General features: G+C 38.5%; 1 protein-coding gene across 2 annotated transcripts in view; it reads right to left on the bottom strand.

Annotated features, from left to right (window-relative positions):
* The window catches only part of CTNNA3 (catenin alpha 3), a 414,270-nt gene that overhangs the window by 373,236 nt on the left and 16,227 nt on the right, over positions 1-24,807 (bottom strand). For both annotated transcript variants that reach the window (XM_068140126.1, XM_068140124.1), the window contains exons 4-5: positions 18,461-18,627; positions 8,050-8,169 (exon numbers count right to left, since the gene is read on the bottom strand). In XM_068140126.1, coding sequence (XP_067996227.1) covers positions 8,050-8,169; positions 18,461-18,627 — 287 coding nt within the window. The remainder of the gene's footprint in view (positions 1-8,049; positions 8,170-18,460; positions 18,628-24,807) is intronic.

Genomic DNA, 24,807 nt, shown 5'->3' on the forward strand with positions numbered 1-24,807 from the left:
TTAATGGAAAACATAAGGCAGTACCCCAAAATCAAGATAGCATACGGACTATGATGAACAGCACTCTCCAATGCCAAGGCAATCCCAGGAGAACACAGCCAACTGGGAAGCCATCAGGTTATTGACATTCACAGTGCAGAGCATTACCATGAAGGTTTTCAGGGGACAGATTACTTTAAGCACTGGATGCTTTTAACATTGTGTGATACCCCAGGTATGTCAGGATCTTTACCCCAAGGTCCTTATCTAATCATATGATAAAAGATTATATAGTTCCAATGAGAAGGAAGAAAGCTTCTGACTGCTGGGACTTTTTCTTCTGGCAGAGCTCCAGGTTCAAAACTGCCCAGCCTAAATACAGTCACATTAGGTCTATGGAGAAAGATTTAGCACTTTTATTTGCTGGAAGAAATTGCTGATGATTTCATGATACATTTCCAGTAATCAGAATCTAACAAACACAATGTGTCAATAGGGGAGCAGACTAGAATGGAAGTCAGGAAGATCACAATTTCATTGATGTGTGCAACACCACTGTTTTCTAAAAACTAGCAAAGCAGATACAGTGAAGCTTTAAAACAAAGAGAAGCAGAAAAGAAAAACATATTTTGAATTATAGAGACAAGGGTTATGATAAATGTACCACATCTGTCACAATACTCCTCTTTCCTGCCTGTCTCAATCATTTCTACTTCAACTCTATTTAATGTCTTTAATTTTATTTACTATTTTACTGTATTTTTTTTCTTTTAAAATAATATTTATCAGAACCTGAAAGAACAGGTTTTGTTTACACACAGAGACTAGATTGCAAGAATCACAGAAACTTCCATTATCAAATAACTAATCCTGTTGTTTCCAGTGTAATTTTAGATTGCTCTGGGATAGTTTAGCTATACCTTGACATGAAGAAAAGACAGTTTAAAACAAACTAAATGCTGGTTCTCATATATATCATGTAAACCTCCATTGATAAAATACCTTTTTATTAGGCAGAATCAGAGCCATGAAAGACGAACAAGCTCCTCAGGACACATTCCCTGACATCGTGCTTAAGAACATGGTTTACTGGTGGACTTGGTTAATAGTTTGTGTCAGATTAATAGTTGGACTCAATGATCTTAAGGGTTTCTTCCGACCTAAATTATTCTAGGATTCTAAAATTCCTTCAAATACTTCTCAGCTACTTTACTCTCCAAGATATGTTAATGATAACTTCCTGAGATGTGGTTTGAACCACAGACAACCTAATTTATGTTTAATCTGACTGATGGCTTTTTGAACACAGAAGGGTTTGACCCTCCTTGCCTGGTTCTGAGACAAGTTATACAGCACTCAGTTCACAACTGGAGGTTTTATTACTTCAGGAAATTTTCTTAACATCTGTATCAGTGCTTTTCTATTGCAAATTTCTTGTAGATTTCCAGAATTTTATTTTGCCTGTGCATCTGGAAACAGGAAAATATCATCACAGGAACTAAGCCTCACCTATCAAGTGCATTTCTTTTCCATTTGCCAAGTCCACACTTAAATCACTCCTGAATACACAGAATATTCTACCTTCTTCTCCTCTAATAGATTATATTATCTATTCCAGAAGTACAGCATATAATTCCTGAAGTGCATAATGCAAAGAAGAGAGATTTATGGTGCTCACAGCTGTGTAGTGGTTAGATACACATTAATTCATGCAAAGTTTCCTGATGATTAATTCTTCCCTAGCAATACAACTAAGTCTAATTAATGGAAATTAGCACAAAGGATTCCAGAAGGAGCATGATTTCTGAAAAAGGAAGGCTACACAAAATAAAGAAAACAAAAGATTGCTTGTTATCTTCTGGAACACTTCAAAGAATTCTTATTTCCTCTGGGAGTATTAAACCACAGGAAATTCTTATACATCCCTCTTGATTCTGCTGTTCTATGGACCCTTCTATTCTCCTCTATGGTTTGTGTCTCTCCTGAACACAAAACTATTCATGAAGGAAATAAAATTAAAACTACTGATACTCCAACAAACACCATCTTGATACTCTCTGCACGGAAGAGACCTGTGGAATATGTCTGCCCCTGCCACCAAAGAGAGACCATTTTTTAAAAGTTTTTCCATTAGCTTGAGGTTAATTATCCATTAATAGTAATAACGCTGTGTCGTCTTAATATTTATTCTGAATACATTTCATATGAACCATGTGCTGGTAGTGAACACAGCCAAGCCTCAAAGTAAACGGCAAGCAATTCAGTTGCAAAACATTTAATTTACAGAAATTGCTCTTGCCTAATTAGAATAGATTCTGACCTGATCTATACTGTGGTTCAGTTTGTAACACTATCAACTTCATGAAACGCCTTCCCATTTAAACCAGTATCAATGAAGTCGATTCAGAATATAGAAACTAAGTATTGAAATCAAATCAAATGAAAGGCAGATGAATTAATTTGGTAATTCTCAAGAGAGTCTCGATAGACCACCTGGTACTGTCATGGGGTTGGAAGGGTAAGGCCAAGAAGCCTCCTCCCTTCCCCCTTGTAAAGTAAAAGGAAAGAAAATTGAAGGGAAAGGAAAAAAAAAACAAAACTCACAGCTGAATTAGCAAAGCAGTGGGACTGTATATTTACAAAGCAATGTAGGATATGCAGGGGAATATATACAAATTTACAATATGTACAATATATACATAGATATACAATAGAGTAGCACAGAAATGAGAGTTCCCCCCTCTGCTGAGGGGGGTTTCCCACCTCCGCTCTCCCCTCTCTCCCCCCTTTCCCCAGAATAGGTTAGAAAAGAGAGAGAAAGAGAAAAAAAAGGTTAGAAGCAGTTTGTGTTAATTGGAAGGGAGTTAATACAGGCCTTTATCAGTTTCAAGGCCAAAGCCTTGGCAGAAAGCCCAGCACAGAAAGCTGCTGCCCGAAGGAAAAGCAGAAGCAAGACTGCAGAAAAGTGCTGGAAAGCCCGGTATACCTTCCTGCACTCCCAGTTCAGAAGGTGCTTCCTCCCACTTCACCAATGAAATTAGTTTAGATTCTTCTTTCGTTTACCAACATCCGTCCACCATATTCCCTTTCTTAAAGGCACAGCCTCAAACAGTCACAGGTACTATAGATGTGTTGATACTGATTGTAACAGAGACATTGAACAAAACAAACTAGTCATTGAAAGCAGGCAGGACAGTATAAAAGAAATCCACTGCAAAGAGGATCATTTTATCATCCTTGGTTATTTCTTCAATACAGAAGCTTGCTAAAAAGTAACCCTCTGTGCAGAGAAAAATCTATCATAAATTTGAAGGGTGTCCAGTTCAGGTATGTTTCACAAACCACTGCTCTGATTTCCAATTATTCTCAAAAATGCTGCATACCTCAGCCATTTGGCTAACATGCAGATTATTTTATCAGGCACCAAAAACTCATCCAGAGCTTTTTCATACATTTATGACTTGTTCTGTGCTATGAAGAGAATTCATGAAGAAGCAGCTGACCATGTATAGATGACAAAATTTGCACTGATTACAATTCAGATGCAGATCATAAGGTGGATAAGACAAGCCACATAAAAACGTAGCTTCAGTGTCTCATTCTGTGTGTACCCTGGATGTGCATAGGGAGCTCTGCGGAGCCCAGCAAATCAGCCCAGAGGCAAACCACTGTCAGTCACCTGATGCATTGTACGCCCAGGGAAGCAAGCTGCCTCTCACTACAAGATCAGCACAATTTTGTATCTGTAAGGAAATATCACCTGAATTACTCATGTTCTGAACTAAGCAGGAGCCTGCAGCCACTGCACTGTGCTGTCTCATCTTTCTCCAGGAAGCGTGGTGCCTTTCTAAACTACAGAAACTGCCCAGAAGCCCCTCCTGATATCCCAGAATGCAGCCCCACGCTGACTGCCCAGGAAGGTCCAGGTGAGCTCAGACTGCCATGACCACTGTCCAAAGAAAGCAAACCCAGAAAACCTTCACAAGACAGTGGAATGGTTTGCAGTTCTCTGTAGTCTTACAAAATACTACAGTATGCTGAAACAGTTCAAAGGTGTTAATTTCTAAAGAGCACAGCAAAAAGCGCCTGTTTGATATCAGCATTTGGAGGTCTGAAAGTATGTCTTTTACAACCTCAGTGTCAAAAATGGAGTGTCTCTTGGTGGCTGGCTGAATTCCAGCACAACCATTATTTCAGTGCTGTTGGGATTTAACAATTAGCAAGCCAGTGTACCAAGAACCTGGTCTTCAGTTGGGTTCAATCCAATTTCTTAAACTAGCCCTTTGAAGTGATTAACATTTTGGATCGCCAGGCATAATATTAACGTAGCAACAGATAGATCTCTCCTGTATTTGTTCATCAGAAGCACTAGTGATTACTTGTAATTCTAAAATCATCCCAGAGATTTCAAGATTTCTCCCATTTTTCCCTATTTGCAGTGGACCAGAAACTGAGGCACTTCTTGGCTAGAAGTCAGTCTGGCCATCTCATACACTCTAAAAAAAACAAACTACTCAAAGATAACTTTTTAATTAAAAAAATCCAACCAACACCAGCAGTTATATGTACCAGAAATGTCACCCATGACAGCGATTTCAGAGAGTCTAGGTTCTGTAGCACAGAATTATTCCTTTGTGTACTTTAGTATAAATTCACTATTTCACCTTTCCTCTTGGCTAAATAATATAACCTAGAGTGCTGCATCTATCCCATTCACAGTTATTCCTCCATATGAGATGGTCTTTATTTCTGTCTTCCTTGCAAGTGCCCATTTTATTGAGACATTTCTGTTGGCTAGCTGAAAACTCAAAACCTATCCCACTCTGAAAATGGCCAGCTAAAAATGACTTAATATAAATCACTATCTCTCGTGCTTGCCTCTTTTATACTTACACCACTGATAGCATATTGGTCTGTATTTATAAATCCAAGTCAGCATAGGTCATCCTTTAAAAAGCACAGTTTTAATTTCCCACCCATCCTGTAAATTTCACCACTGAAGAATTACATTGCTATATTACACCTGATGTCTCACATCTAAAAAGTAAGGACAGAAGCAGATAACCATATTTAATTCAAAAGCAATATTCATTACTTTGATTACATACAACAGTTACTTAGTCATGAATGGATTTATATTCACGTTGCATACAATTGTTTGTCTCCAAACAGATGGTAGTGACTCCACATTTTGCCAGCAGAGCTATGAATATACCCTTAATTTAGTAAGGGAGCATAGAAGTTGTTATTATCAATTAAATGCATGCACCCCAAACAGATACAAATGTCACAAACTCAGAACAGCACCAGTGCCAAGCCAGGGCTGCAATTCTTGTGCAGTAAACAAACCACATGTTAATCTTTTCAAAGAGAGGTCACTTTCTTTTCAAAATAGGACATAATTCAAAGAATCTTCTATAATGCATAGAAAGACAGCTTTTCCAATCCCTCACTGCATATTTCCAGCAAGTTCTACTGAGATAAAAACAAAAGCAGGTAAACTATTATTTGATAAAACTATACTTATCAGGTACAATTCAAATTCCTTGAGACACAGAGAACATCTGAGTCTCCATTCTTTGTTTTTTGTTTGAGGGTTGTTTTCCGTTTACTAATTTCAGCCCTTGCCTAGTTTATTTTCTTAGCAGCATTGCAAAACATTTTAGAAGGATTACATCACACAACAGAACAGAGAAGAGTCTACCTTTTGGTTTGAAAGCAGAAAGTGGTTTTACACCCAGTACACCTTTAGTACCAGATGCAAAAGCTTCTGCAACATAGTTTAATACAGAGCAGGAGGAAATACATGCATGTCTGATAATAAACAAGGATGCTGAAATTCTCCAAATTACATGAAAGTGCAAAGTATTGAGATGGAAAAGGTAGCAAATATCTGGAAACAGCAGAAAATACGTTCTGCTCAAGGTGGAGTACGTTTGTTGAAGCACATTCAGAGTTTGCTACAGAACCACACATGTATCACTTGGAACAGCAAGGAATTTTGCAAAGCCAAGAATGAGAATTCAGACTAGAGAAAGCCACTTCCAAGAATGGTTTGATGATAGCCAAAAAGTAATTATAGAACTTACACTTCTCTGGCTCAGAAGCATTCTCCGAGGCCCTGCAGATGTGATGGGGTTTTGTGTTTGTCATAATTATGAGATCAAATAACATAAACCTTCATTAGTTGACAGTTAAGACACTGTCTTTTCATTGCTGGCAACCTCTTGTCTAAGGACAGAAAGAATTATGCTATAGTGCTACCAGACTAACAGCTACCACCACGCTTAAACTCAACACAAGCCAATTGCTCCCTGACCTCCGTATCTCAAGAATCAAATATTCATGTGTTCAGATACCATCTGTCCCTGAATGCTTTCCTAATTTTTAACTAAGCAATTACCTGATATAGACAATTGTGAGCGGCCCTCAAGCAAATGAAGACTTTGACAATACTGACACCAAGTGACAGAATTCAGAAAGACAAAAACCAAAACCACCCTACTTAGAAATGTTCAAACATTTCAGCAACATGCTCTGACAGAGGCATAATCTTATTTATCCAAGTACACACAAAAAATCCCCAAAGACCTACTATGAGAGCTGACATTTTTGCAGAACCTGTACCTAAGTTTACATAAAGTATGTCCAACATACATTTTAACAACTCCATTTTGCCTTGGTCTTGGAAGCATGAGTAAAAGACCTCTTGTCAATTCATTTCTAAAGAAGCAAAAATTAGTGGTTTGCATGAATGGTCAGTAGCAGTGTCCCCCAGCGATCAGTGTTGGGTCCGATTCTGGTCAATATCTTTATTGATGATACAGACAAGGGGATTGAGTCCAACATCAGTAAATTTGCAGATGACACCCCGCTGAGAGCAGATGTCAATCTGTTAAGAGGGTAGGAGGGCTCTGCAGAGGGACCTTGACAGGCTGGACAGATGGGCAGGGATTTAACACATCTATGCGCCATGTTCTACACATCAGCCACAACAACCCCACGCAATGCTACAGGCTGGGGTCAGAGTGGCTGGAAAGCGGCCAGGCAGAAAGAGACCTGGGGGTACTGGTTGACAGTAGGCTGAACATGAGCTGGTAGTGTGCCTAGGTAGGCAAGAAGGCCAATGGCATCCTGGCCTGTATCAGGAACAGTGAGGCCAGCAGGAGCGGGGAAGTCATTCTGCCCCTATACTCAGCACTGGTTAGGCCGCACCTTGAGTCCTGTGTCCAGGTCTGGGCCACTCAATTCAAGAAAGATGTTGAGCTGCTCAAACATGTCCAGCAAAGGCTAACAAAGCTGGTATGGGATCTGAAGCATAAGCCCTATGAGGAGTGGCTGAGGGAACTGGGAGTGTTTAGCCTGGAGAAGAGGAGGCTCAGAGGTGACCTCATTGCCATCTACAACTACCTGAAGGGTGATTGTAGCCAGGTTGGGGGTTGGTCTCTTCTCCCAGGCAACTAGCACCAGAACAAGAGGACACAGTCTCAAGCTGTGTAGGGGGAAGTTCAGGCTTGATCTTAGAAAGAAGTTCCTCACAGAAAAAATGATTACCCATTGGAATGGGCTGCCCAGAGAGGTGGTGGAGTCAATGTCCCTGGAGGTGTTTAAGTAAAAACTGGATGAGACACTTAGTGCCATAATCCAGTTGATTAGTTAGGGTTAGGAGATCAGTTGGACTTGATGATCTTGGAGGTCTCTTCCAACCTGGCTGATTCTGTGAATATCTGCTTCCATTAACTTATGCAGATTTAATTTTTCAAGTCACAAAATCTAAACAGTTCTTTTATGCCATTTAATTAACAAAAATTGTGTTAATGCAAATTTTAAGTCTACTGAGTCTGGCTTACTTGCTTTACCTGCCTTTCTGTTGAGAAATCAAATCCCGAGCAGTCCAACATCATAAGCAGTAAAGTAAATTGGCAACCCTCCTGAAGCCTTACCTGATGACATTCCACAGAGCATAAAACCCTCCTGACCAAACAACAGATATCAAACCTATCAGTTTTAACACCCATCATGTTTTTGTCCAGCATTCTGTGTCTTCCTACCAAGATTCCATGCTCTTACCTGCTGACGTTTGTATGCCAAATAATCAAGATTTTCCAGATCTTTTTGAAACTTCTGGTAGGTTTTCTGCAGATCAGATTTACTGGATACATTTCTTAAGGATTCAAATGTTCTTTGAAACTGTGATGACAAAAAGAAACAAATACCATCACTCACATAACTGCTATATTTAGTGCTGCATTAGTATTTTTCTCTACTAAATATGAAGTTGTGTCAGTTCTTGGATATCCAATTTTGTTTTGAAATAAATCACAGAATTCCAAGCACATTCCACACACCCTGTTTAGTTAACTAAATTTAGCTTCATAGGTCAGACTTGCAGAAGACAAAACATTATCAATCAACACCATCTCTAGAGGTTAGTTCTGTCTCTATGCCATGTTACAGGACAGAACATATTCATATAGATTTCATTTTCAGCTAGCAGAGGCATATGCAACTTTACACAGGCCATGAATTCCTCATTCTATTAGCATATATAATGAGGTACTCCTTATCAAGTCAATTTACTTAAGAGTAATTTGCAAGACCAGACACCTTGAGCAGTGTGCTCACATTCTGTATGAAAGCTGAGGCAATGGTAATTATAATTCTTCACAATCTTATTTCTAAATGTAAAACTTCTTTCATGCATACACTATTATTAAAACCAGTACTGGTATTTTTCAAAAAGATGAAGAGATGTAGGAAACTGTAAGAGAAAGGCCAAGGTCATGAGAAAGATGAACAGGAGCTACAGCATCCTTGCTACCTTCAGGAAACGATGAATCTGCATCTCCATTTCTCCATCTGTTATTCTTCACCTCAAAAGCATCTGACAGCTGTGATTCCCACCAGAAGTCAGTCTATAAATATTTATTTACACTGATATCATTAGGAAGAATTACATGTCTTCTAAATCCATCCAAAATATTACTTATCATGCTAGAATTACAGGCCCTGGAAATGAAGTCCCTACTGTAAGCTTGCATGTGATAGCAAATGAGGCAAAAGATCAAAAGAAGTAGGACTGCTTTTCGATCAGTTCTGGAAAACCAAGTATTTCAGGAGTAACTACTGCACACAATTCTCTGTATCTTCACTAGAACTTCAGCTAGAACTGAATTGAAAAAATTAACCAGAGGAGTACAAGAATAAAACTTTCCACTCATCCTCAATCTTTAAAGAACCAACAGTATACTTGACAGCTAGTGCTGTGGGCATCTGACTGAGGTCAAGCCCAAGCAGTGCATGCTGTTGGATCAGCCTCTTAGCAATGATTTACAGATACACCTGTAATCTTCAGTAAGTTAGCACTTCTAGTTTGCCTGCTTGCAGCCTTTATTTCAGTCTCCCTGCTCTTATAACCAAGAAGCAAGTTAAGGCAGTATATATATCTATTTCTAATCTATTTTACTGTAAGCCATGCAGCACCACTAGAGATTGACTGAAGAGTTCTCTGTTGCATTTGAAATGTTTGCTAACAAAAAAAAATAAGAGAAAGCTTTCTCACTCAGCATCCTTCACTGCATTCTCTAGGCATGAAATGCTAAGCCTGATGGAGCCTTTTTAGTTTTTTCTCCACTATCCATCTACCTACTTTCATGAACCTTGGAACTTCTCCCCTTCTGCCACATGTAATAGAAATGAGGCAATGAGTTCGAAGAGAAGAGAATGAGTCATAAACAGAGTGGTTGTATTTAACATGACATCATACTAACATTTTTATACTTAAGTTCAAATTAATTAATCCAACTTAATAAAGACTTAAAAGTCTCTTCATGTGACGCCTTAGCTCTGCATCATTCTTTTAGTCACTGCTCATTGTTGCTACCATGTTCAGCTGTTGCAAGCAAACTGATTTATAATATGAATATCTATGGAATAAGTAATGATATTAAAGGCAGTTGCTGTGTAATTATTAAACTGTAGTTTAATTATTGCATTCCAACTTTGCAGCTGCACTCCTTGGCATTCTGTATGGAATTCCAAGGAAATAGCTGCTTGGGCTTGAACTTGAGCTTGTTTGGTCCGAGATGGACAAAATTCTCTCCCTTGATGAGCCTGGAAACCTCAATATAGGCCAAGAAAACTAATGGCTTAAATAAACAGAATGCCAGGCTACAAAAATACCAGAATACAAACATGCAGTGCGAAGTCCTTCATTGCCTGCAATTCCGGTACGTGGGAGAAGACATCACTGAACATGGAGAGCAAAGTCCTACTCCTGTTAATAACTTTGCGATCTCCATATATAGTGAAAGAGGTATGGAAAGTGCAGATTCTCCAGTTTGTAAATGATGCTGTTTGACAAAACACAAGCATTCAATATCACCTGCCTGGGAGCCTTGCTTTACACCTTAGGGTGACGCAATCCTGGTGTATCTCCTTTACTTGGTTTATTTCTACATATCTGAGTTAGATTTAGGGCCAATGTTGCAAAAGGCCACTCTGTTATTAACAAACAAGGCAACATGTCTCTTCTCTGGTTTGTCTAGAGCTCCACAAATCAAACATTATTTGTCTCTCAGAATATCAATATTATTCTCATATTCCACTGTGCAGGGCAGCAAAATAGCACTCAACTATATTATCCACTTGTGAAATGCTGCTTTTGATTTTCATATGGATTAGTAGAAGTTGCATTAGGACAAGAAGTAAACTTTATTTCCATTCTGACATTAGGAAGGCATTCATTAAAAAAAAAAAAAAAACTTTTATAACTTTAACAACACATTGCTTCTTTAAAAGACTAAATTATAATAAATGTACTATTTTCAATCCCCAGGAGATACGGTTGAAAACTAAAACATTCCAAATCTCTCACATTTCAATTAATGAACACACATACCTATGAGGAAACGGTTGCCCTTCCAATATTTTGCTGTAATGGAATGGGCACCAGGCCTCTTTGGAGAGGCTTACAGGGAGTAGGTCACACAGTTTTTTCTATTCAGAAAATATCAAATGCATTTGCTCTCATTTTACAAAGGCCTGAAGACATGAATTTTCATGATAAATCAGATCACTTGTTTTGCATGCACTTCCTCATTTTTGCCTCCCAAAGCAAGAGCAAGTTATAAATTACTCTAGACCAGAATGATCTGTGCACGTTTGAGATACAAATAATTGTTGAGCAGACAAGCCACTCTGCGTTACACTGACTTCATTACTACACTACTAATAAATAAGCTGCCAAGAGAGACTGATTTTCCAAGGTTATTTTACCAACCTAGAATTTTCCTTCAAAGATTAGCAATCACAGAAGGAGATTTCAGAGTGTCACTTCCCTATCATTCTCTGATAAGCACTATGCTTCAGTGTTAAGTAAGCATTGCTGTAGAAGCAAAACACAGTAATAACTACTCAGAAAGAAATTAGCCGTGCACTTTTGTCTGGATAGGTTCAATGGGAATATGCTTCAATGGAGTAATAGTCACTGATTGGAACATTCAGGCACTTACACAGTCCAAATAAGAACTTTAAAAAGTGTCTGTTTTTCTAATATCCCATATTCCAAAATAATTTTCAAATTTATCACCAGAGAGGTGATGAGAGAGCTCTCAAACTCAGAAATACTTCTGGAAACTTCATGCATTCCATGTTCACCTGTGCTACAAGACAGCTTTGTATCATAAAGCTCCCTAAGCTTTACACTTACAACTTACTTCATTTGAAAATTATATCACAACTTAACAATTATTTCTTTTTCACTAAAAGCTAGTATATAATCTTTCACACCGTGTATATTAAACCAAACCAGGAAAAGAAAAACAACAAAAAAGAAAGGAAAAAAAGCCTTCTCCATTCAAAATAAGTCCTACTTCTTGCACAAGCCAGGAATAAAAGTAAGGAAAGTGAAAACTGTCCAAAGAAATTTGCTCTTACCACTGGTGTTACCACCTGGTCTGTGTAACTGACAAGTTACTGCTTGTATTCTCTCTCATCATTTCAGAGGTACAAACAGATAGCACTTGTCTTGGGCAGCTTTTCACAGCTTTTGGAATCTTTTCCTTAAAACTTTGTCTTAATTCATAACAAACAAAAAAGGTTTATTTCCTCCCTTCCCAGCCTGTCTATCCACGCCCACATGCAGAGTTTTCAGGAGATGTCAAAACTCACTTCCTCCTAGGCAGGAGTTTTAGCAGGACAACCAATTCCCTCCTGTTGCTTTCTCTTTGTCCCCCCACTAGAGTGTCGTAGGTGGAAATGATTTTCCCTTGCTGTTGGGACCCCAGACTGTTAAATAGGCAGTGGCTGAGCAACAGAAAGGAAGACTGTGTATTTATGAGCCCCACCACCACTAAGATTGAGGGTCTGATCCTACAGTACTCTAAATCATGCAGACACTCTGGAAGAAATAGAAATTATTCTCTCTCAAATCTACCGAGCAATATTTTGCTCATGGACACCCTTCTAGGATACTATGTCAGACAGGAAACTGAGGGACAACAGACAGGGTGCCTACAGCAGAATCAAAACTAGGAAATTGCTGAGAGCAGGAATTCCTGAGGGAGCTGACCCACACTTAATTCTTCAGTGTAACAGCAAAGTTAAGTTTCCAATACACATAAAGATGACACTGAAGAGTCTACTGCAGACATGCATCACCTGACAGGTACTGAACTAGAAATAAGACTGAAGGGAAGGCTCTGCACCACAAAGCAAGGAATGGGTTTGTTTGCAGACCTTTTTAACTCAGCAGTTGTGGGTTTCTCTTTGATATACAGCCATTAGTGGTGGTTTTAGTCTAAGCCTTTAAAATTTAGTTACAGATTTTGAGCAGAAAAGTAGGAATATATAAACAAATCATTACTGGGTGTAAAAAGGATAACTACAGATTATTCTAAACAAACTCACAGGAGAAAGATCTGGTGTAAGATTGGCTGTACCAAAACAATTCTCTCTCTCTCTTGATCTCTGCTTGCTAGCTCCAGAGAGATTAACCTGCTTTTTGGCTGACCTTGACTGCATTGTTTAACTAAGTCGAACTCCTGCTTTCTCTCTGCTCCTTTCTCTCTTGGGACAGTGGGAGGAGGGGTACTGGAACAGCTTACCTGGTCTTTGACCAGGGGGCTTTTGTGTTGTTTGCCAATTGTAATTATCTGTATAATACTGTATATATTGTACATATTCATTGTATTCCATTGTAGAGTGTAGTTTTGCTTGTAAATACAGCTTTTCATTTGCTTCTAACTGAGTTGTTTGGCAAAGTTAATGCTGGGGGCAGAATTTCAACCCACCACACCACTGCGTTCCATTTGATTTTCTTCTGCTCTGATGAAACAGAGGTTTGGGAGCCTTCAGGCTTTCTCGCTTCAAAGAAATTCTAGACAGTAACACCTGAAGCTGGCCAATTAAGGTCCTTCAAAGCCATGTTTCTGACTGGCAAGAAAAGACTCACAGAATTCCAGGTGGGAATGGACCTCAAGGATCATCTGCTCCAAACCTTATTGTTAAAAGCACAGTCTACACAAGATGACCCAATACCCTGTCCACGTGAATCTCAAAGGTGTCTAATGCTTGGGAACCAACCGGTTTCCCTGGAAGATTATTCCAATCACTAATTGTTCTCATAGAGAAAAATTTCCTCTTGTATCCAGTTGGAATTTCCCCCAAAGTAGCTTTTTCACATTTTACTGCACAATGCCACAACACTTGCTGAGGTACTTGCTTAGGAACAGTTATGTGAGTCAAGCCAAACATCTAAACCTGAGTCGCAAGTGAAGCTGAGATGACTTACCTCTCTTCTTTTATGTAACCATACAGATTTTCTACAGTTTAAAATAGATTTAATGCTGATGAATACTCTGCTGGGAAGGGAAGAACAGAGAGCACTATGCCCACAGAGCTCAGGTTCACAAGTTGCTGCTTAGCTGTATCAATTCTTGCTTTTTTTTCTTTTTTTCCCCTGACAATAATTTTATATAGTTCTAAGTAGGCATTTTATAAAGATCACACTGTCTGAGGCATTCACAAAGAATATGAAGGTTTAAACAGCAAATTTACAAGCATAGGAAGAAATGAAAAAAGGCAGAAAAAACATGTTGGCTCAGCATGATCCAAAATAGATTAGCACAAGACAGACTGCCAATGCTCTTTGAATGAAATTTTCAGAACTTGTTACCTTCTTGCTGTTCTCCTCTGATCAATACATTCAAGCAATTCCATTAGTCTGTTAATTCACTAACCTTAATGAATGAGGCTCTAAATCAGAGTGCAATACATTAGATAGTTCTTTTCTAGCTGCATTTCTCACAATTCAGTTTTACAATTAGACTTCTAACTCTGAAATAAATATGGAAACTAACACACAGACAGCTATTCATTGAAACACTTCCCTGTTTGAACAAATAAATAAATTAATTCAGTTACTTCAGCAAAATCTTTCTTAGCAGTGTGAGGTAGTTCAATTTCTCAGTCAGCTCTAAATTAAGCCTAACGTTTGCACTGCACCATTGTGGTGGGTAGAAATTCCACAGAAGGCTAGAAGGGCACTACGCCAGAATATAAGCAGGCACTGAGAATTTCTACTAGCTTCTAATATGCATTATTTGATACACTTTGCTGAGTGGAGAAACAAAATCTATAACACAACCAAAATTCTTTGCACTTCATTACTGACATTTCAAAAAACACTAATCTCCTGTCAGCAAAGGTAGGGGTTTGGCTGTTTGGAGTGAAGTTCCTGCCAGGTTTATCAAATTCTTCCAAACAGATTCACCTGTTATTCATAGTTTAAAAGTTAGATTTCATTATTTTTGTGACAAAAGTATTTGTTCTTCTTAGCATGAAATTTGCCATAAAGATTTTATTAACATGTACAGAAAACAATACTCTTCTGGATTGTGTAAATAGGAAGGAAGTAGCTGAGGTTCATCTTAGAGTGAGAGATGTGACAGTTAACACTACACAAGGCTTTATATGACAGCTATTCACATTGTCTTCTAGCTATTTTTATTCACAGATTACAGAGAAAATTAATGTTTAATGATCCAGGCTGTATTCTGTCAGTTAAAAACAAGTATGGTTTCAAATGTTTTGAATGTCATGGTGTCAGAATTAACCACCTTTACTGAGTGAGCTTTCAGCACTCTTTGACAAATGGGTTTGAAAAATATTAAATACATAAATAGGTAATTCCCCATTAAATGCTTCCACATTGAATGAGGTCTGATTAATTCTCTACAGGGTTCTTTGGCAATGCTGTACCACTTTCACTTTAGACATATTAACAAGAAAACTTCCTATGTTAGAATTATTTCACTTATTCTATGATTACTACCTTTTTTTTTCTCTTAATTTTTAAAATTAATTTTTGCCCAGTCCTTTAAGTTTCTTCATTATAACTATTGAGCTCAGACTTATGGAAATAAATGGAAATGAAATTGCTCAACTCTTAAATCATAGTATCATTCAGGGTTGGAAGGGACCACAAGGATCATCTAGTTCCAACCCCCCTGCCATGGGCAGGGACACCCCACACTCGATCAGGCTGGACAGAGCCTCATACAGCCTGCTCTTAAACACCCCCAGGGACGGGGCCTCAACCACCTCCCTGGACAACCCATTCCAGGGCTTCACCACTCTCATGGTGAAGAACCTCCTCCTCACATCTAGCCTGAATCTCCCCACCTCCAGCTTCATTCCATTCCCCCTAGTCCTATCACTACCTGAGATCCTGAGAAGTCCTTCCCCAGCCTTTCTGTAGGCCCCCTTCAGATACTGGAAGGCCACAATTAGGTCACCTCAGAGCCTTCTCTTCTGCAGACTGAACAGCCCCAACTCCTTCAGTCTGTCCTCATAGGAGAGGTGCTCCAGCCCTCTGATCATCCTCGTGGCCCTTCTCTGGACACGTTCCAGCACCTCCACATCCCTCTTGTAATAGGGACTCTAGAACTGGACACAGTACTCCAGGTGGGGTCTCACCAGGGCTGAGTAGAGGGGGAGGATCACCTCCCTCGACCTGCTAGCCACACTTCTCCTGATGCAGCCCAGGATCTGATTGGCTTTGCGGGCTGCAAGTGCACACTGAGAGCTCATGTTGAGCTTCTATCCATGTCATTATGAAGAAGGTGATGAAATAGTTGAAGTGTCAAAATTTTAGACCAATTTCAAAGAAAATTTTCAAATTCTTTTTAAAGACAGTTGATTTTCAAATCAAATGAACTTGCAAGCATTGGGAATATTAAAGCTCATACAGCAAAGACAAGGTCTACTTCCTACACAGCCGCCGCTGTGGGAATACACTGGTTTCTTTTTGGAGCAAGGCCATGTTGAAGAAAAACTGAATACCTAAAGGGAGTTTTAAAGTTAATTAAAGTTAAGGATTTTGTAGAGAGCAAACCAGAGATTCATTAAAGTATGTAATCGCATTTAGATCTGGCTCAGCTAGTCACAAATGAAAGTTGTTCAAATTTGAAGGCTGTTCAATAGCATGTTAAAATATCTCTTAAGTTGTTTTCCTAATTAGATGTCAACATAAAAGGATGCCACAACAGCCAACAGCACTGTTGGCAAGTTCAACAGTTGGGACAGAAACTAAATAAATCTGGGAAATGTACCCTCCTTCCCTTTAAGAACCAGGGTGAGGGGTTTATGTAAGCATTTTGGAGAACATTATGCTACACTGATTTATTCTAAAAGTTAATTGAAGAATTCAGTTATCATTCATAGGAAGTGAACTAAATTGAAGTATGGAAGAAGATAACTTAATTGCACTCTCCAATGCTGGAACCTCTCCTGCATTATTCTATGTATTCTTTTATGATATTCAGTTATTGTTCTTCATTAAGTGAATTACAAAGGTTTTTTTAGAAATAATAGAGCTCTAGGAAAGAAAAGCACCCACTTTGAGTTCCCTCATGTAAAACATACTGAAAACACTTTAGAAAGGTGCATCTAGGATTATGAAAATACCTACATAAAAAAGTAATAGGTTACCAGGGGAAAATATGATTTAAGAACATCTTCCACAATCAGTACAAAATCCATAGGCCACTTCTATTTGAGCTGACAAATTTCATTCCTATATAACAACACAGAAGGTTCTGCAGTGTTCATTTAGCCTGCATTGCATCTCCAACAACTATCAATGTGGGATGAAACCCACACCATATTGTTTTATTCCAAAATACTGTTCCTACTCCTATTAGCAGCAAAATTTTCATTCTCTTGTCCTCACCAAACTGAGCTTGCTTCAAAATGGTGCCTTTTAAGTCAACGGGTCCTCTTGTGTCACAAGGTATTATTAGAGGTGGCACTGACTATTCACCTCTGCCCTGAAACATTAAGATGTCAACAGGACTCCAAATTTTCATCAGCCTGTGAGATACTACTCAATATGTTAGGGGGAAAAAAAGAAAACAAAAATAGGATAATTTCTTGCACTTCCTAGTGAAGACACACACCATACTGAATGGAGCAAACAGAGAAGAATTCCATAAATACATTTTCTGTGGTCAGACACATGATGTCAGCAAGATTAAAATCATACTGTTCAAATAACAGAAGGAAGCCTGCTCACATGGCACACTATAACTGACCTGAACTCAGGTTTATATGGGCAGGAAAGTACTTTGATGTTGAACAACAGAACTGTGGACATTTTGTCTAATTCATCAGTAGTGGCACAGCCACTGGTTAGTTTTCTATGGGAATAGAAGAATGAAGCCATTCCTTCTGTATAAACAGAGCCAGGGGAAGGAGGTGGGGGGCGGTAGGAGAAAAAAATATTACCTAAAACATAGCACTAACATGGTAAGCACTTCCAAAACTCATTATTCTCTTGAGCAGCATTTAGAGAATATTTTCTACTGCACATTAGGACTTTCTGGTCTTCTGTCTGTAGTCTGGAGCTGGGGAATTGCCATTGGTTCCTCTCATACATATTCGCTGCCTCCTTTTAGCTGATCTCTCTCACAAACTGACTTCAACACAGAGCCAGATCCTTACCTAATCAGTGCTGTCCATCTGTAATTACCCACATAAAATTCCACTGTTCTTTGCAAAAAAATGACTCCCTGGTACTGCCACAGAAGTCAAGTAGGTTTCATGCATAAAGAACTACACAATTCAAGTAAGAAAACAAGGAATAAAAGTTAAAATACAATTGTACAGACAGCCATCTGCTTCCCCAGATCAAATATGCTGAGTTAAGGCAGAAGACTTTTTCTGGGTTTGGGACATTGTACAAATCTCATCTAGAATCTACACTTTTACCAAGTGCCAAGGTGTTACATCCATGAGATCTGCAATACCCAGGAAAAAAAAAAAAAGAAAAAAAAAAAAAGAAAAAAAAAAAAAAAAGAAAAAAAAAAAAAAAGAAAAAAAAAAAAAGAAAAAAAAAAAAATCAAAAAAAAAATCAGTGCAGAAAGGGCCATCAGCAGACATTTCTGTAGCTAAAGGGAGTCTAAATCAAATTCTACTCACCACATTTAGATGCTCCAGTAAGTATGCCACATCAACCATGTCTGCCAGAACAAGAAGCCTTGTCACAGCTGCAAGTAGAGACCGTGCTGCCTGGACAACAGCCTGCCTCTTAGGCAGATAGCAGGGATCACTTGTAAAGGCCTCTGCTGATACCTTTAAGGCTTGACCTGCAAATGAAGACAGAAATTCCCTTAGGCTATTTCACAGCACCTAGGGGGGGAAAAAAAAAAATATAGCTAAAACTCATCAGATATTTGTCAAGTCTCAAATATCACCAACACCTTTGGGCAATGCTTTGCTACCCTAATGCCTCGATATGAAAGTCAGTTATTACAGATCATGCAGAATGTTCCATGTTTCTGAATGATGTTCCCCTTCTGTTCTTCTGCATCATTTAATTCTGAAATAAATCCCTTGGCAATCACACCATTACGCTCAACTATACACAACTAGACATTACTCTCAACTATACACAACGAGGCCAGCGGCACTGTACTAAACTTACCTAATCACTGCTTTTTGTATTACCCTGTACTTTGCTTTCCTTGCTCTTAAATAATTCCTGGTCACAGAAAAGAATCAAATATTGTTCTTCTCATTATAAATATAAGTTAATGGAATGGAAATCACATACACTTGTAAGTCTGACATATAATATGTTAAGCCTATGCAATGGAGCTAGTAACTGTGGCAATAGACATTTCTCTACAACATGAGGTTTTGCAAATGCAGCTGAACAATAAAGACAACAATGACAAAGATCTAAGTTTACTTTCAGTAGTCTGTCACCTACTCTGGAAAACAAAATTAAAAAAGGGGGGGGGCGGGGAGAGGGGAAAGCCATTACACTAATTTCTAAAAGCATTTCTAAGTTTAATATCACCTGAGGAGCTTTGCTAGTGACAAAACAACCCTGAGAGAACTCACTCTACACAGAGCTGCACTAGAAAACTGTTGTTGCACAAGCAGTAACTGCTAAAATAAATGCCTGACCCATTCAATTCTCTGTATCAGCTTGGAAACCAAAGACAGATTAAAACTCAAAAAGATTAATAGTTTCAGCTGCTCTAAAATTAGGGAACACCACTAGCAAATGTAGCTATTAAAACATTACATATTATTGTTGGCAACTGTCTTAAGGTGTCCTGGATTTTGGATGCAACAGTAAAGGACAATACAGTATTTTTTAAAATGTGATTGCTCCAGAAATAAATCCTTTCTTTATTATGCAACCTGTTTGGTTATAAGAATGGGGTACCTTTCTCTAAACAGTCACTTGTATCACAGAGGTTGTCTACAAAGAGATAGTATAGAAATATGTAATTTTTGTTCCATTTTTTTCCACCAAATTTAAGCCTGCTGAAATAAAAGTTCACAGTACCCTAGCACAGTAGAGTTTCACTCAAAGGTAAGAAATCTGGACAGGCCTCATGCAGGAAATCTACTGGCATGTCTGCTTCAGAGTATCTGGTCATAAAGGCAAATTGAAATCATGCAAAGTTCTGCTGCCTGAACTTTGTATGTGTTTGGAGTCCTCAAGTCAAAGACTAGGCAACAAGGTTTGTACAAAATACAGTCAGTAATTAAAGTCTGTTGATAGCAATACATGCAAACAGCAGGGATTTGCTGTAATTAGATAGACTAGATAGATTTTGATGTGCTTCCTCAGTCAGAACTGAATGAGAACTATTCAAGTGCACCAGAGTTTGCCAGGCTGTTCTGTATGTGACTTCATGGAGAAAAAACAAGTTTCACCACTCATAACAGAAACTGATTTTGAGAAAGATACTAAGCAAAGGCTACAGAAATAAACCTACCAGTTATTACAGAGACCTAAGACAGGACTGGCCTGATTCTCAGAACAATGAAAACTTCCAACTCATCACAATGCCTAATTTTTTTCCAGAAGCACAAACTTTCATTGTGCTCTCTGGTTTTCTCTTGGATCTATTACAGTTTTTGCTCAAATCATGTATCTTGAAGTACATGTTTAGTGAACTCTATCAATAAATAAAAATCATACTAATTTGAGATCTGGTTGTAGCACTCACTACATCACAAAACAGTCAAAATTAAATATATCAATTTCTTGTGCTCAGGACAATAAATTAGAACATCTGTATATGAGCTAGTAGGATAATAGCTGAACACCTCACCAAAAATACATGAAATAAAAATCAAATATCTACTACTATCAGTTTTTAAGGTTTTCTAATTCTCCATCTGCAACAGACAGAAACACTTCTCCAGACAAGTGCTGTTTTCAGTACCAGAAGTTTCAAAGCACTGATTTGAGCCCAGTAATGCTGGGTGGGGGAGAAGTGGAGAGATTAAATTCTTGAGTCACAGAGATAATTAAGGGACTAGAGTGCCTCTCATACAAGAAAAGGCTAAGAGAAATGAGACTGTTCAGGCTAAAGAGAAAGTGCCAAAGAATCTTATTTCTGTATATTGAAATACATGAAGAGAGGGTGCAGAGAAGATGGAGTCAGACTGCCCTCATGGGTGCCTGGTGACAGGGCAAGAGGAAATGGACACAAACTCACACACCAGGGGTTCTGTCTAAACAACAAAACCCATTTTTGCACTGCAAGAGTGGCTTAGCAGTGGCAGTGACTGACCAAGAAAGTTGTGGAGTTTCCATCCTTAGAGATACTCAAAACCTGACTGGTCATAGTCCTAGACAGACTGCTGTCGCTGCCTGAGCCTTGGTAATAGATGAGATGAGCTCCAGAAGTCCCTTCCAAACTCAATCATTCTGTGATTGATTATGTGAACAAAGACAAGCCAGAAGGGCCTGAATATGACTGACCCCTTAGAAATGAGCTAGACAAAAACTGGGATGGTCAGACGAGTTAAATATGAAATCACAACCCTAAAACAGAGCTACAAGATGCAGCCTACGGTGATAGGAACTATGAGGACAAGCAGCAGAAAATGACAGCTCAACATGATGTTAGAATTTTCTTAAAATGCAGTAGACAACGTGAGAATTCTATAAATTTTCTTCCATTTTATTGGAATGCCTATCAAGAGGATATTGTCCTATAATTACATTTGTCACAAACAATGAAACATGAAAGGCAGTGCCCTTTCAGTGGCACAAATAAGGAAGCAGAAAGATCAGAGCATTCATTGTATTTCAGTTATTTTAGACATTTCAGTGAGAAGGAATTCAAAGAAAAAGCAGAAGGCAAAGACTTCCAAGACCAGTCAGTACATGTAGATTGTATACTCCAAAACATACAGTATTACTTCCACTAGCTAGTGTGCTACTGATGGCTCTCAATACTGGCAAATGAACACTGCTTATGCCCATGCTTACAACAATCTAGTCCAGGGCATAAGGAAATCTAGAAACATAGTCCAGCCACAGGTTATTTTTTTTAAAAAGAGGATCAAAACTATTAAAAAAATGTACATGGAAATGTACATTGGCTAGTAGCTGACAAAAGGTATACACTAATGTTGGGCTGCTAGCCCATGGCAGATAATTCAGTAATGCCACTAACTGCAGGCAGGGAGCACCCCTCAGAGACTGCTCAACAACACACTAACAACAGGTAAATGCTCTTCATGTTGGCAAGGCCAGGGGAACGATGCTTTCTTCTCTCATTTCTTTAAATAGATTTTCTTTCTTCTACTAAATCCTATATATGCATCACATTTCTCTCTTATATTTGTTTTCACATCTGGCTTTCTCTTTTTATTTTTAGCTGCAGCCGTGTGAAACCCACATACAGTACATTTTATGCCATTCTTGTGTCCTCCCACAAGGAGCTATTGTTGACAAAAAAGTTCCACTGCCCACTCCTGTGAACTGCACCCTTAGAGGCTGCTGGATTTACAGCTCCAGAGAAACAGTTTTCAAAGGGACTCCATTGACTAAGGGAGAGAGGGACATACCAGAACCAGTAAAAAGAGAGGATAATTTCAACTACTCTATTCTCAAACCTGAGAGAAGAAATAAATCAAGTATTTTTACTAATAAGAGAAATCTTATGAACTCTGACTTACCATAGTATTTGCAGTCTTAAGTTACTCAGGCCTAAACAAAATCAGAGAAGGCTGGGAGTCAATGTCACATCAGTGCTCCCTTTCTAAAAATCAAGGGATCAAACAATACTATTCACTAGTTTAATCACCTATTCTAGTCCCACAAATACTATCTCCATCTTTTACAGCAAATAAAGGATTCAGCTTCATCCAGACATCTGGAAATGACACTATCAGTGTCAGGGCTAAGCAGAACGATCCTATTTGCACATTCCTACCATTCAACTTAAATTCTCACAATAGCTTTCTGTAGATGTTACAGGATAGTTTTCTCCTGCTGCAGAGTCTCCTACCCCACTCAGATACCACTATATTCTGTTGCATTGCAATTATTTCACTGCTGCATATCAGGTAGCTCCACTTCCACATCTCACACAGCTCTTCCTAATGTGTAATTGGAGCCTCCATACACCCTCTTCATTCTTTACAGCCATCCCTTCATTCCCCCTTTCCCACCCAGGGACACACGATCCAGTGACGGTGATGTCAGAAGCTTTTCTATATGAGATGTGTTCTTGGTTTGATGCAACAGTGATAGGGCACAGATTATTTTAAGCCACTTGAATATCCAAATTCTGTCTCTCAGAATGTATGTCCCTCAGATACAGAACATACACAGGTACTTCAATGTAGGACAAGAAAGCTAAGCTTATTTTTAACATTTTTTTGGGGAGACAAGTATGAATATATTATTATACATGAGACAACTATCCTTATCCTTTAGAAAACATCCTTACAGCACCCTCTGCATTTCTTGCCAGTGACTGGTAGTTGCTGCCATGCCAAAGTCTTGCCTCCTCTGCTTCATGTCAAAACACATTAACTATGGACATACAAAATAGCAAATATTTCTTCTAATTCTTTTCAAAGAGTGACTGAGGGCTCAAAATGTAATGCCAGCAAGTAACTTGCTTTCAGTTGCCTGCTGTATGTGATGAAAGGCTTATCTAGGAACACACTTGAGCATGATAACAACTAAATGCCTGCAACATTGATAGAAACAATACAGACAACAACTGTAGCATTTCTGACCATATACAGTCAGCAGGCAATGGCAATAAATACCAAACATTTTAGCTATGCCCGTATTAACTGTTTGCAAACTGTAAGCAATCACACCTTGATGGAAATTAAATGACAAAGAAAGGAAAAAACCCTTTTTCTTATGCACAATGCAAGACTTAAATGAAAAATCATTAAAAAAAGTTTGTCCACATAAACTACATCACTGTTTTGTCTTAAACTGATTGAAGATCAGAATTAGAACATTAATTATAGCCTGATAACGAATGCCAGAAGCATTCATGGTTAAAAAGTGCTTCTTACTCCTTTGTATATGGGTCAGTTATTTTAATAAATGTTACAGTTCTTTTTCAAAATATTTATCTTTCAATTTCTTACACTATTTTCCAATACAAATGTGAACACAAGTACCCTTTCACAAAACTTCACCAAGCCCAATCAAAAAGAAAACAGTAATTCTTCCATTATTGGGCTAGCAGAATTCTGGCTACCACACACACGCCCTTCTTAAGAGGAAACAAATGAAAATGCAGAGTGTATTGAAGTGATCAACTCCAAGACCGTAAATCTTCATTACTACTTCACAGATGTCAAAGAAAGCAGGAAGTAGATTCATCCAGGGAACATGCCTGCTATCCATTATATCAATGCTTTCTTTCAGATGTCATTAACAGAATGTAACTGAATTTGAGAGACCAAAATCTCATCTACTGACAGTGTTTGTTAAGACCAACTGCAGTTAGTGAAGCCACACCTATGCCCCCATTTCTGAACACATTAGATGACTCACTACTGTAGCAGAAGAATTAAACAAGATGAATCTTCTCTTTCTCTGCCTCCACTGATCACTTTTTTCCTATTAATTTGCCTCTTTATTCCCCAACACATTATTGTGAACAGGATTATCAGCAGCAGCTTGAGAAAAATCTATCAATCCTCTAAAGGGAACCCCTAATAGTGAGCTCCAAAAGTAGCAAAGCAGCTTTTTCACACTGGCAACTGACATTCAAAAGAAATAAGTGTTTTAGTCTCATGTTACAGGAGGTGACACAAGATAAAACACCAAAAGAGGTGAGAGAGCATTTATTCTTCCCAGATGCTGGTGTGCAGATCTGTCTCTGACAGTATGGTTCACATCTGAGTGAAATTATTTAGAACATTGTTTCAAAATCCCACCATACAATAAATACAAGCAGCAGCCACATACATACACAAAAACCCTATGAAGTTTAAAAATTGCTATTTATTTTACAATTATTCACCTGCTT

This window comes from Melanerpes formicivorus, unplaced genomic scaffold, assembly GCF_026170545.1.
Source record: "Melanerpes formicivorus ecotype bairdi unplaced genomic scaffold, bMelFor1.0.p_v2 SCAF_6, whole genome shotgun sequence".
NCBI classification, from domain to species: domain Eukaryota; kingdom Metazoa; phylum Chordata; class Aves; order Piciformes; family Picidae; genus Melanerpes; species Melanerpes formicivorus.